This window comes from Cyanistes caeruleus, chromosome 26, assembly GCF_971803275.1.
Source record: "Cyanistes caeruleus chromosome 26, bCyaCae1.hap1.1, whole genome shotgun sequence".
Lineage (NCBI taxonomy): Eukaryota > Metazoa > Chordata > Aves > Passeriformes > Paridae > Cyanistes > Cyanistes caeruleus.
In genome coordinates this window covers 6,057,021-6,069,507 of record NC_141726.1, presented here as the reverse complement: position 1 = coordinate 6,069,507, position 12,487 = coordinate 6,057,021, and the positions used below count along the sequence as shown (strand labels likewise).

Here is a 12,487-nt window from a genome sequence, read left to right as displayed (position 1 = left end):
ACGGCCTGGGAAAGGGGCTGGACGGAGGAACCTGGGCTGGACAGGGCTGAAGTGGGCCAAGGCCAAGGCTAGGAAAAGAGGCTGGGCTGGGCTGGAGAGATGAGGTGCTGCAGGGAGAGAGGGTCCCTGTGGAGGTGGGGAAAGGAAAGGAAAAAGGAAGGGAAAAGGAAAGGAACACAGAAATGTGGGGAGCAGGAGGAGGAAGTGTCTCCATCTTGAGAATGGAGGTGAGGAGCAGAGCGACCCACTCCAGGGAGGGCTGGAGACGCCGGCAGGGCAGGGGTGGTGGGAATATCGTGGCTGAAGGCTTGGGAGGAAGAGAGAATGAGGCAGGAGGTTGTGTCTGTAGGGAAAGGAAAACCTTAATGTGATTGTGCTTCCCCTTTGCTCTGAGTCCAGCAGCTGCAGCTGCTCATCCACAGGGCCCAGGCACAGCCATGGCTGATTTCACAGAGGATTGGCCTCTAATGGGGAGCAGGGTCAGAGCAAACTGCACCTCCCTGTGCTTACACCGCAGCTTGGTGCTCCCTGGAGCAGCTCCAGGTGGGAATACTGAAAGATTTGGCCCTGTTTCATTTTTGGAACAAGGTTGGACTCAAGCTGCTGCAGCAAGGACAGATCATGCACTTCACACAGGCAACAATTGGGTTTTTTTCCATCTAGTAGTTGTCATTTTGTACAGCGTGACACAGAACAGGTGCTTTGGGAAATGGGGGAAATTAAGGCATTTTGGTGTTAAAAGTTCATTCTAAATCCAGGATGGAATGAGCAAAAGGCAGTAACTACTCACAGTTATGTGATCTGCAACATTTGCTTGACGTTCCTATGCTCCTACATCCTCCCCTCTTTCTCAGACCTTAAGGGATACCTTGAAATCTCTGGGAAACTTCTATCCTTACCTTTTTTTTTCCTGCACCAGATGACAGTATTCCCAGTCTTGGCTGGTGCAAGTGGTGAAGCTGAAATCTGAGCTGCTGAGGCTTTCCCAAGAAGGACTGGGGGAGTGTCTTGGGTTTTTAGCTTGGCTGCGTGGGTGTGCATAATGAACCGGAATTCTGCTGTGCTTGGCTACCTCGGGGACTAGTTTTAATCACCGGGCAAATGTGCTGTGTGTAGGAGAAATACTTAATTTCATGACATTAGTTGCATTGTGCTGGATGCTGGGTTGTGATTGGGAAATGTCCGTCGGTGGGAAGCAGGAGGCAGAGCTTGGCAGAGCCGGTGGATGGCTGGGAACAAACCCCTCCTCGCTGTTCCTGCCGTGCTCCAGGGGTGGGTTCTGCGGGATGAGGAGGTGGAGGACTGGGGATGCTCAGATTTTGGGGGTTGACAGCGCACCTGGAGAAGGGCGACACTGCCTGCACTCGGTTACAGTAAATCATGGAATCCTGAAATGGTTTGAGTTGGAAGGGACCTTAAAGACCACCCAGTTCCACCCCTGCCGTGGGCAGGGACACCTCCCACTATCCCAGGTTGCTCCAAGCCTCATCCCACCTGGCCTTGGACACTGTCAGGTGTAAGGCAATCACAGCTGCTCTGGACACTGTGTCAGGGCCTCACTGCCATCACAAGGAAGAATTATTTCCTAACATAAAATCTAACCCTACCCTTTTTTAGTTTGACTCCTTTCCTCTTTACCCTATCAATTAAAACCTAAAAGTCAGAGAGTGGGGGGTACAGAGTGGCAAATACCTGGGGCTGAAGGAAAAGGAGTGGTTCGATTTGAGAACGTGAACAACAAACCTGCCAGAGCAGTCACGGGTGCCAAGGGAGAAGCATTTGGCTGAGGAAGAGAGTTTGTAAAGCTGCTACTGAAGGAAGTGTGAGAAAAAACGCTTGGAAAGCCACTGCCTCAGTGATTTTCCAGCAGAGCCGCACTGGCAGCAAAGCAGTTTCAAGCCTTCAGAGTTTAGAAGGCTGTTCAGATCTATCAGCTGCTCCCTTTCACTGCGGAATGGTTTGGGTTGGAAGGAATCGTAAAGGTTATCTCACTCTAATGCCCTGCCATGGGCAGGGACATCTATTTGTGCCCCAAAAACCTCTGGTTACTGTGTAAGACAGCAGAAGCCTCCTCAGGATCATGGTCTTTCTCAGGGTTTTATATAAAGTATGTCCTTCCCCTTCATGGACCAGCTGGGGAGTCCTGGGGAGACCGAGACCCCCCCGGAGCCCCTTCCCCCTGGCACAGGAGCACCACTCTGAGCTCTCCATTAGCCCCTCTGGGTCACCTAGAGCATTTGGGAGCCACGAGGTTGCCAAAGCAAGTTTGATTCAGCTGCTGCTCCTTGACTCCGTCTGTGGCTCTCTGTAAATCACTAACAGATAATAATTTCATATTCTGGCTCTGTGTATTCCCCGCCTGCTGAATAATTACCTTGTTTTGTGCGAGCCGTGAGAGGTTTTCACAGATAATTCATCCAGCAGGGAAAGGCAGCCAGATTTTGGGCTGGAGCACATTTTCTGGCCACCTGGCATTGCTGCACAGAGGTCTGTGCTGGAGCACTGCTGCCTCCGGAGGGAAATGCCATATCCAGGACAGCTGAGGGCAGGGTGAAAAACCAAACCCAGATGAAATCCCAGCCGCCCTTCCTCGGAGAATAATTTAGCTTGGCAAACTCAGCCCACCCTGAGTTTCTGGATGTGTGGACAGATTGATCCCACAGATCTGAATGCTCTCACCCACAGCGGAGCTGTTTCACTGGAAACAGAGTTCCTCCCAGGAGCTGTTGGTGGTGGTGACCTCCATCTTGCCTCATTCCCCGTGTCCTGCCTGGCCTTGGCTGGGTGGGTTGGAGCTAAGATCGCCCCAAGGTTGCCATCCTCATCACGGGGTTGAGCTGATGCAGGGCAGGAGGAGGGGGGATCATCCCTGTGCCAGTTTATCTCAGCAGCTCCCAAACCCAGGGTAATTGCTGGCATCACTGTGCTGAGGGGCTCCAGTCACAGAATCACTGAGGCTGGAAAAGTTCTCTGAGATCAAGTCCACCCTTTGACTAATCCCCACCTTGTCACACAGACCAGTGCCATCTCCAGTCATTCCTTGCACTCCTCCAGGGATGGGAACTCCACCACCTCCCTGGACAGCCCCTTCCAATGCCTGAACACCCTTTCAGTGAAGAATGAGATGTCACAGCCCTGTTCTACAGCCCCCACAAGCCTGATGGAGAGCACAGTGTCCTCACCTTCAACATGGGTCATGAGGAGTATCAGCATCTCTGTCTCATCATGAACCAGGATACTGCTGAGGTGGAAGCCACACAGCCACACACCACTGGGTCGTGATGACTGACAAGCATTTGGTGAGCACTTCATGGATCAGTTCCTAAAGAAACTCAGGAGAGCATCAGGCAGCACTAACGATCTGTTTGGAGGCTCAGGAAAGCCTGGGAGGTGGCCAGGCAGGCTCCCACCTCCAGCATGAGCCACCTCTGGCTTGGACAGCCTCGGAAGGGCTCAGTGTGCAGGCAGATGTCACCCATGCCCAGTTTAGTGCCTGAGCACCAACCTCCTGGTTGTCAGATGCCAAAAAGGGGCAGCTGAACAGGGAGGAGGCCCTGAAGGAGTGGAGACCATGGCAAACACCTAATAGGGCATGGGGGCAGGACTGGAAGCTGGTCACTGAGGGCTACCACCAGTCCTGACCTCAGGAGACTCCCCAAACCACCGCACAGACTAAGGAAAAAATGGGGTTCTCAAGGTGGGATACGGAGGGTGGGTCCCAAATCCTCTCAGCTTCCAGCCTGAACAGTGCTCACTCCACTAAACACCAACCCCAGCTAACATTTCACCACCAAGGTATCAAATCTGGGGAGTAAGGTGCCTCTTCCAAAGGAAACCTTAATGCAGAGCTTCGGGCCAGCTTTGCTTCCAATAAATAGCATGGTTCAGAGTGGCTGTGCTTTGCTGTGCTCTGCAAAATTTGGAGCCACTCTGAGGTTTGGGTGCCCAGGGAAGTCTGGAGGTCACAGCTCAGCTGGGCTGGGAGCCAGAACCTACATCTGGCTCTGCAAACAGCAAACCTCCCTTTTAGGTATGTCCTTTCTTATTTTTTCCTTTTTCAAAAATAAAAAATAGATTGTTTTTTTTAAGTTCCCAGGCATCTGAACTACCCACGCTCCGGACTGCAATATCCCTAATGCCATGAATGCACAATTTCAGTAAATGCTTCACAGGGATACAAAACCTCCAGCTCTGGAAGCCACCTCTGTGTTCAGCAGCAAATTCAGGACATCAGCTATCCAAAGGGAGCCTGAAAGTCACGGTTCCCTGAAAGTCAAAGCATGTTTTATTGACTGCAGTCAAGAGAATCAAGGATCTGGAGATCTGGACTCCCACGGAATAAACCACATTATTCCTGTGCAGCGATCATTCCTCTCCCAGACATGAATTCCAGCCAGCCTCCCTCTGGGAATGATTAAAGACCCCTTCAACAATCAGCAAATTGTCAAATAAGCAGGTGAACAAGTGAAAGAAAACAAGGGAATATGATGACCTGCCACCAGTGATGAGAGCAGTTGTGTCACCTGGAGGGAAGTGCGGCTCCCTAGGTGCTGCCAGTGCTTTGCTGTACAAAACTGGGGTGTAGCCATGGGGGATGTCACTTCTCAACTATCAAAACTCCATTTTGGGGGAAGGTAGAACCTGTGCAGATGCAGCTACAAGTCAGGGATGACATTTCCCTGCTTCTAGGTTTCCCTTCCCAGCTGCTGGCTGCTAATTGGGCTCTTGAATTGGGAAGCAGAGCCTGGCAGGGCCAGCAGCTCTCACTGGGAACTCTGGGCTGCCCACTGTAGCTTCCAGCCCAGCTCCATCCCCGGGGTGGACATCATCAGAATGGCACCAGAACCCCCACAATGAACCTTGAGAGCTGTGCTGACCTGTGGCCTGGACACCCTAAGAACAGCACCAGACCCTCAGCTCATGGTGAGGCTTGTCCCTGGCTGTGAAGTTTTGGGGTGAAGCTCTGGAGCAGGGAAGGATGGAAGGAGCATGACAGCTCAGGGGTGTGACCAGCTCAGAGGGACCCCAGGACCCTGTGTGCACCCCACACCACTCTTGGACTGTGTCCACTGCCCCTCCACAGCTCCAGGCATGGGGACAGGGACAGAGCGGCCCCTTCCAGGATAGGGGCCCCAAGCAGCTCAGGACCACCGCAGTTCCCAGGCTGAGGGGCACAGCTTTAGCGTTCTTGTGCACTGGTGCTGCTCTCCAGGATAGCTGGAGCCCCAACTAGGAGCAGCCAGCTGAGCCACAGCCACGGTGTGAAAGGGGAGCAGCCCCACCGAGTGAAGGTGCCTGGCTGGTGGCATTGGCAAACACCCCGCTGATGAAGTCCCCACCTGCAGCCACAACAGGCACTCGGGCAGTGGGGTGTAGGGTGGAGGCCTTCCCCCTCCCCAACACCCCACGCCAGGAATTTCTCATCTCAGCAGAAATCCCTGGGGTTGTTTGTGCTCCACCTCAGAGCTGGAAGAGCCGCTCCCCTGGCCCCAGGTGTCTGGGACTGGCTGTGAGAGCCAGCTGGCTCTGCCAGGCAGGACTGTCCCCTCCCCAGGAGGCCCCTAGGGTCCCACAGGACAAAAAAAAACCAGGTTGGGGACAGGGATCTGTACAGGATATGTCCCTGGGGCACAGGGGGCACTGCTGTGTGGGCAGCAATTGAATCCCTCCTGTAGAAGCCATCCAGTATTTTTCCAGTGTCTTTATTGGCAAGCCCAGTGCTGTGTTCCTGTGTCCAGCACTGGATGGACCTGTCCCACTGTGGCCCCAGCTTCCTGATGGTTGCTCTCAAGGGCCTGATCCAGGGCTGAGTGCTGAGAATGTCACCCAGGTCTGTCCCTGCAGGGCCAGGGTGGCTCAGGCCAGGATGGGGTAGGTGGCCTCAGTGGCCACACCACAGTTGTTGTCCTTCATGGCCATAAGGATGTAGCCGTTGTTGCCCCAGTATGTGGACCAGGAGTTCTTGATGAGCCAGTAGGTCTCTCCCTGCAGGACTCCGTAGCCCACAGCCAGCACTGCATGGTCCAGCGATCCCGGTGTGTTGTCTGCAGGGAATGACATTGGAGAGAGCTCGCTTGGAGAGCACCCCAGTCTGGAGAGTATCTCTGTCTGCTGAGCATCCCTGTCCAGACAGTACCCCTCTCCAGACACCATTCCTTTTTGGGGACCGTCCCTGCCTGGAGAAGATCTCTGTCCAGTAATCCCTGTCCAGAGGACATCCCAGTCTGGACAGCACCCCTTCTCCTAGGGCTACCCTCAGTGCTGCAGAGGACTTCAGGGTTCCCCCCCTCCACCCCTCCCTTGGCCAAAAAGACGGGACCTAGGTGTCTGGCATCTCCTTGGGCACCCAGGACCTCCCGTGCCCTGTGCTGCTTGTCTCACCGCACTTGGGCTCGTAGTAGATGCCATTGGAGTAGAAGGAGAAGGTCTTGTGCGAGGCATCGATGCTGACGGCCACGGGGCCATGCTTGTAGATGGCAGCTTTGACTGCTGTGATGTTGCCCGAGGTGACGTTGACGTAGCCCGTGATCTTGGCCAGCATCTCAGACTGGTTGTAGTGGCACAAGCCATTCTACATACCCAGGGGACACACACTGTCATTGGGGCCCCCAGGATCCCTCGCTGGGACCCTGTGCCCCTGCCTGACCCTGTGGATGCAGGGAGTGATCTGGAATTTGGGTTGTGAGAGCATCCTGGCTCTGACCCGCTGTCCTCTCAAGCCCAGGGTGGTGGGGATGTTCTGCCAGTTGCTCAAGGACACAATGTGGGGAGCTGGCTCTGCACCCAAAGCCCTGGAGGGCTGTTGCCTGCATCTTGCTGCCACACCCCCATCCCCAGGCAGCTTTGCTCCATCCCTGGGTACCCCGAGGTATGGAGTGACTCATGGCACCACGCATGGGTGGAGGAGCTTTGTCCCTGTTTTGAAAGAAGAGAAACTGAGGGACACGGTGACAAATCCACCTGGATGAGCCCTGGGGCTTGGCTTTGACAGTTCTGTGAACTATGGGAGCCTGGTGCCTTGGGGACGAGGTGACATCCTCATCTCCAGAGCCTGTTAGTGCCTCTGAAACATCCACGTGGGTCCCACCATGGTTTTAAAGCCCCGAGATGTTGGGAAGGCCATCAGGGACAAGGGGCCACCCTCACCTGTCCCTTGTAGGTGCCGTAGGACTCGGTGCTGGCAATGCCCCCATGCTTTTTGATCCACTCGTACGCTCGCCACTCCTCGCCCCCGTCGCAGGCATAGTTCCCAAAGCCCCAGGAGCAGTCAATGAGGACTTGTTGGGACAGGGGGGTCAGCACGCCGGTCTGTGGGGAGGACACGGTGCAGAGATGGGGACAGGCACCCTCCAGGCACCCCATCCCCCCTGTGGGGCACAGCCCTGCTCCCACCTTGAGGAAGAGGGCACCTTCCATGGCTCCCGTGGTAGCAAAGCTCCAGCACGACCCACAGACAGCCTGATCCTTCACGGGGGTGACAGCGCCTGGGGACAATGGGGTGGGGATGAGAATCTGGGTTGACACCGAGGGATGAAGGCAGGCAGAAGGGAAACTGAGGCAGGACTTGAGGTCAGAGGCAGCACAGCCAGATCTTGGTGCTAACTGAGAAGGGGGGGAATGCACCAGCAAACCTGGGAGCCCTGCTCTTAGCTAGGGGCAAGCTCTGGGGGTGTCACTCCCAGCTGATGGGGACATGTGTGGATGCTCACTCTGAAACAGAGAGCATGTGAAACTGCAGGCCACATAGCTTTCTCAGTCTTGCCTGAGAAAGTGGCCTGGGAAATTATGAGGAGGATTTAAAACAATCCTCAGAGACAGAAAACAGCCTTGCAGGTGCTGTTTGTCTGTTCCTTGTTCTCTTTGCAGGAGAAGGTCGAGGGGTGGTGAGCCCCACTGACCAATGATGGTGATGAAGTAGTTTGCTAACCAATAAGAGTTTCCTTTCTGTACTTTGCACGTATCGGTCTATAAAAAAGACCTGAAGTAATAAACTGAGAGAAATTCTCCTGATTGACTCCATAGAGAGTCTGTGTCATTCATTCTCGCCATTCCTAACAGAGCGACAGACATGGGTGTATCCAGATGCAACTTCAGATGTCACATCTGTCCCTGGGGCACCAGAGCAAATTCAGGGCCAAGTGATGACCCAGTTGCCTTTCATTATAGAAACACAGAATGGTTTCCATTGGAAGGAACCTCAAATACCACCTCATGCCACCCCCTGCCATGGGCAGGTTCCACTAGACTGGGTTGCTCCAAGCCCTAGGTTCTCCATACAGCCTGTCCAGTGTCTCACCAACCTCACAGATGTGCACCCCAAGGGACAGCACAGCCCCACAGGCTCCCCAGTGTAGTGATGGGGAACAGGGGAGCTCTGTGGGACTCAGTGCAGGCCGGGGTGAGGAGCGCCCAGTCCCGAAGCACCCCGCTGTCCCTGTGACCCCACACGTACCGTACATGCGCCAGTCAAGGCTCTCGGGCAGGATGATGCTGGCATAGAGCTCACTGGGGAAGGGCAGCCCATTGTTGGGGGTCCCACTGCGACGGCGGCCCCGCAGGGCTGCCAGCTCCTGCGGCGTGCGGTCGGCCAGGTGGTTCAGGGCCAGCGTGTAGGAGAGCGCGGCGCGGTTCCGCGAGTGCACAAACCTGCCAGCGTGGTGGGGACAGCACCAGCTGGCACTGCCACCACCTCCTCGGTGTGAGCAGCACCCCCAGAGGGTCCTCATCTCCCCACCTGCCTGTACCTCATGTTGTGCACAAAGATGCTCTGCCTGTGCTCCAGCTCCCGCTCGGAGCTGTACCGCCGCCCCATCTGCCGCCGGTAGTCGTGGAAAACGCGGTGTGCCCAGGGCCGGTGCTGCCCCACCAGGTCCTCCATGGGGTTTGCCAGCACACGGTGCTCCGCCACGTTCCCCGGCAGCACCCCACACTTGGTCTCTGGGCACCGAGAAGAGGACGCTGTCAGCCCGAGCCCCACAGACAGGAGAGGGGGCCCCTCCCTGGCTCACCATTGACGGGCAGGTTGAAGATGGAGGGGGGGTAGCTGTTGTCGAAGTCGGTGTAGGCGATTTCGTACTTGTCGTAGTGGGAGCCCAGCAAGGTGTTGTACCCCCGCATCTCATAGTGCACGGGGGCCACCCCACAGCTGGAGTTGGTCACCCACAGGGTGTAGACATTCTTCTTCTGTGCCCAGCGGGTGACGTTCTGCCACACGGCACAGTAGCGGCCCTCGTAGTACTCCTCCCGCAGGAACTGGGGGGGACACGGCCTCAGCGAGGGGACCCCAACCTCCCCCAGGCCCTCCTGCTGCCCGTGCAACCCCTTTGCACAGCCCAGGGCACACACCAGGCCCTCGGGCTGGGTCCAGTGGCTCCGTGGCCATTAGCACACAGCCCCGTGTGAGATGGAAGTTGGGGCAAGGACATTGGGTGCGACAGGGCAGAACCCCCTGTCTGGCTCAGTGGTGCCCTGGGGACACTCCACTGGGCACAGCACTCTGTGCACCCATAGCAGGGGGCCTGGCTGTGCTTTCTCCAAAAACCTGAAAAGATTTTTTTCCTGCGTGTTTCCAGCCTCTCACCACGCAGCATGTGTCCAGCTCAGTGACAACCTGCTGTCCCCACTGCTCTCGTGCTGTGCCTAGCCCTGGCGCAGGCTGGGGCCGGCAGCAGCTGAGCTGCTGTGCAGAGACTTGCCCCAAACCGTGCCGAAATGCCAGCATTTGTGTGGGACGTGACACGTCCCAACACGACTGCTGGAGTTGGGAAAGCAGCCAGGAGTCCGGCCCCAATCTGGGTGGGGAAGTGACCCTCCCTGCACCCTGGGGTGTGGGGACACGTCCTGGCCAGTCCAGTGCCCTGCAGCCCTCGGACAGAGAGGAGCATCTCCCAGCACTCCCTCCCACAACCTGCTTTGGGATGCAGGTCAGGTCTAGGCCCTGAGCTTCCCACCTTAAAGCCCCTCATGCTGGGGAAGACGCTCTGAGCCGTGACCACATCCTCCTTGGAGCCGGGCAGCTGGAAGCACTTCCTGGTGTTCACCTCCTTCTCAGTCGTCTCTGGCGTGATCTTGTACCTCATCCCATAGGGCTTCACCGCTGCCAGCTGGTAGGTTATCACCTGCCCTGTGCAGGGAAAGGGAAACTGAGGCACGGGAGTCCACAGCACAGGGTGGGCACAGCTGGAGCAGCTGGGTGCCCAACTCTTACCTCCGTAATACTGGATCCGGCTCTTGTTCCCCGTCAGGTTGTACCAGGCTTCAAAGGGCTCCTCAATCTCAGCGTAGGGCAGCTTAATGACCCCTGCGAGCCCCCGGCACAGGACACAGGTCAGCCCCAAAGCCTCAGCACCCCAACATCCCTCCCTGAGCCCTGCAGAGTCTGCAGACCCACAGCTGACCCAGGCAGTGCGCCCATGGCTCAGGAAGAGACTCAGCTGTGGGAACCTGCCCCAGTCTGGCACTGGCACAGCCTGGTCCTGGTCCCAGCAGTGCTGAACATCCTCTGCTCCCCCCACGGGGGCTGCGGGGTCCCATTACCTCGGACATGGTAGATGGAGCCAAAGTGAGGGGGCGGGCGGGAGAGCCCATAGTCCTGTCCTGAAAGGCAGAGAGGGGCAGGGTGAGGGGGCTGTGTGTCCCCCCCAAACTGAGATGGGGAGGGGAGGCTGCCAAGCCTGGGCTTTCCCTGCTTGGCCAGAAGAGCTTCCTGAGTTCATCTAAGGCACACCAAGGGACACTGAGGCACCAACACCCTCCCAGGGTCAGCACCATGCCACAACCTGCCATGACACTGGAGCAAGCCCTGCACTGTTGCACCCCTGGGGAACCCCAGTTCCTGGGTGACTGCTGAGGTGATGCCACAGTGTCACCGCCAGCACTGGTGGCCCTGGACTTGAATATTTCCAAGGTGGGACCCAGCCAAGCTGTCCCCAACACACAGAGCATGGTTGAGGGATGCCAGGGACCTCAACCTGGCACCAAGCTGCAGATGCCTGGCTCTGCCTGGCATCTCCCAGTGACCTCCCCAGTCTCCCTCCGGGCTCCCAGCTTGTGCAACCCCACGCCAACACAACTGCTGGGAACGAGCCCTTCCCTCCCTCAGCATCTTCCTCCTTGCCAGGAGTGACCGGCAGCACCTGCCAGACCCAGACAGCACCTGCCCAGCCCGGGATAGCGGCTAGCACACCCTCCTCCCAAGCCTCGGGGAGGGGGGGACTAGCAGGCCCCCACCAGCACCGCAGGCTGTGCCGTGGGTACCCACACACGTGAGCCTGACACCCACAGACAGTGTCAGGCCTGGGGGAGCTGCAGCCACCTCCCAGCCCCACTGGGCTTTATGGACACCCAGAAAGGGGGTCCCACGGGGGCATGGTCACCCTGCCACCCCTGTCCCCTCACACCTGGCTGCCCTGCCTGGTGGGTTAAACCCCTTGCATTAAAACCTCCATTTAGTCTTCTTTTCACGCCCCCAGCCCCACCAAGCCCTCAAGACACATCTCCCCCCCGCCCTCTTTCCTACCCACCCCAGCTGTGTCTTGGAGGAACTGCGAATTTTGGGGCCCAACAAACAATAAAACCACTTCCCCAGACTCAAACCTCGCCTGCAGTGCAGCGGGAGATCTGGTGGGGTGCCCCCATCTCCCTCCCATGCCCGGGTGTCCCCGGCGAGGGTCAGGCTCACCCCGGACGGCGATGCAGAGCGCAGAGGCCACGAGCCAGCGGAGAACTCCCATCCCGGCCGCCCGGCTCGCCCGGCACCGGCTTCTCTGCTTGAAGCGGAGGCAGCGGCGGCGAAAGCCGGCGGAGCCAGTGCAGAAGCCGGGCCCTCCCCGGAGGAGGGCAGGAACCGGCCCCGTGCGCTGCCCGGAGGGGGGACGGGCACCCCGGGGCGCTCGGCGGGGAAAACGTGTCCCGGCAGGGCCCGGAGAGGGAGATGGAGCAACGCCGGGCGCTGCGGGAGATGATGGGAGGTGCAGGATGAGCCCCCAAGTGCCTCAAGCAGCATTCGGGTGGGTGCACTGCATGGATCTGAGGGACGCCCCCCAGGCTTCCTTCCCTCTCAGGATGAGTCAGGAGGTGACAAGTTAAGGAGCAGGTCCCCAGCCTGGTGGGACCCAGGGCCCCCACCCGCCCTGGCGCACCCCGGGAGAGCGCCGAAAGAAACGTGGAAGCCGGAGCTGCTGTCACAGAGGAAAGAGGTCACCTCGTGAGGGTTAACTGCAGGGCGAGGAGGAGGAGGAGGAGGAGGAGGAAGATTGTGGAGAGATGGGAAGGATCCCACTCCAGTCCAGCTGTGTGTGAGGACAGTGTGACAGAGCCGGGACAGAGCCAGCTCCAGGAGGGTTCAGAGAGGATGCAGGGGAGCTCAGACAGGGCGCAGGGGGGAATCACACAGCATGCCTGGGGCTCAGGCAGGGTGCAGGGACACTCAGACAGGGTCTGGGTGGCTTACTCCAATCCCAGAGCTCACTGAAGTTTGTGGCTTGGT

At 57.6% G+C, this 12,487-nt stretch overlaps 1 protein-coding gene and 1 long non-coding RNA gene across 2 annotated transcripts; one reads left to right on the top strand and one right to left on the bottom strand.

The window, feature by feature from the left end:
* The first annotated feature begins 520 nt into the window (after positions 1–520).
* Positions 521–4,464, top strand: LOC147649293 (uncharacterized). Its single transcript, XR_015279429.1, has 2 exons — positions 521–3,299; positions 4,090–4,464. It is a non-coding gene; the product is annotated as an uncharacterized LOC147649293 (long non-coding RNA).
* Positions 4,465–5,686: 1,222 nt separating this feature from the next.
* On the bottom strand, positions 5,687–12,172 carry LOC111939069 (digestive cysteine proteinase 1-like). The gene is made up of 11 exons (XM_023941099.2): positions 11,681–12,172; positions 10,537–10,596; positions 10,208–10,300; positions 9,951–10,123; positions 9,009–9,252; positions 8,745–8,937; positions 8,453–8,646; positions 7,393–7,484; positions 7,147–7,308; positions 6,382–6,571; positions 5,687–6,044 (listed from the first exon to the last, which is right to left on the bottom strand). The coding sequence occupies exons 1-11, from the start codon at positions 11,730–11,732 to the stop codon at positions 5,857–5,859; spliced, it is 1,641 nt and encodes a 546-aa protein (XP_023796867.1). The 5' UTR covers positions 11,733–12,172; the 3' UTR covers positions 5,687–5,856.
* Between the last annotated feature and the right edge of the window lie 315 nt (positions 12,173–12,487).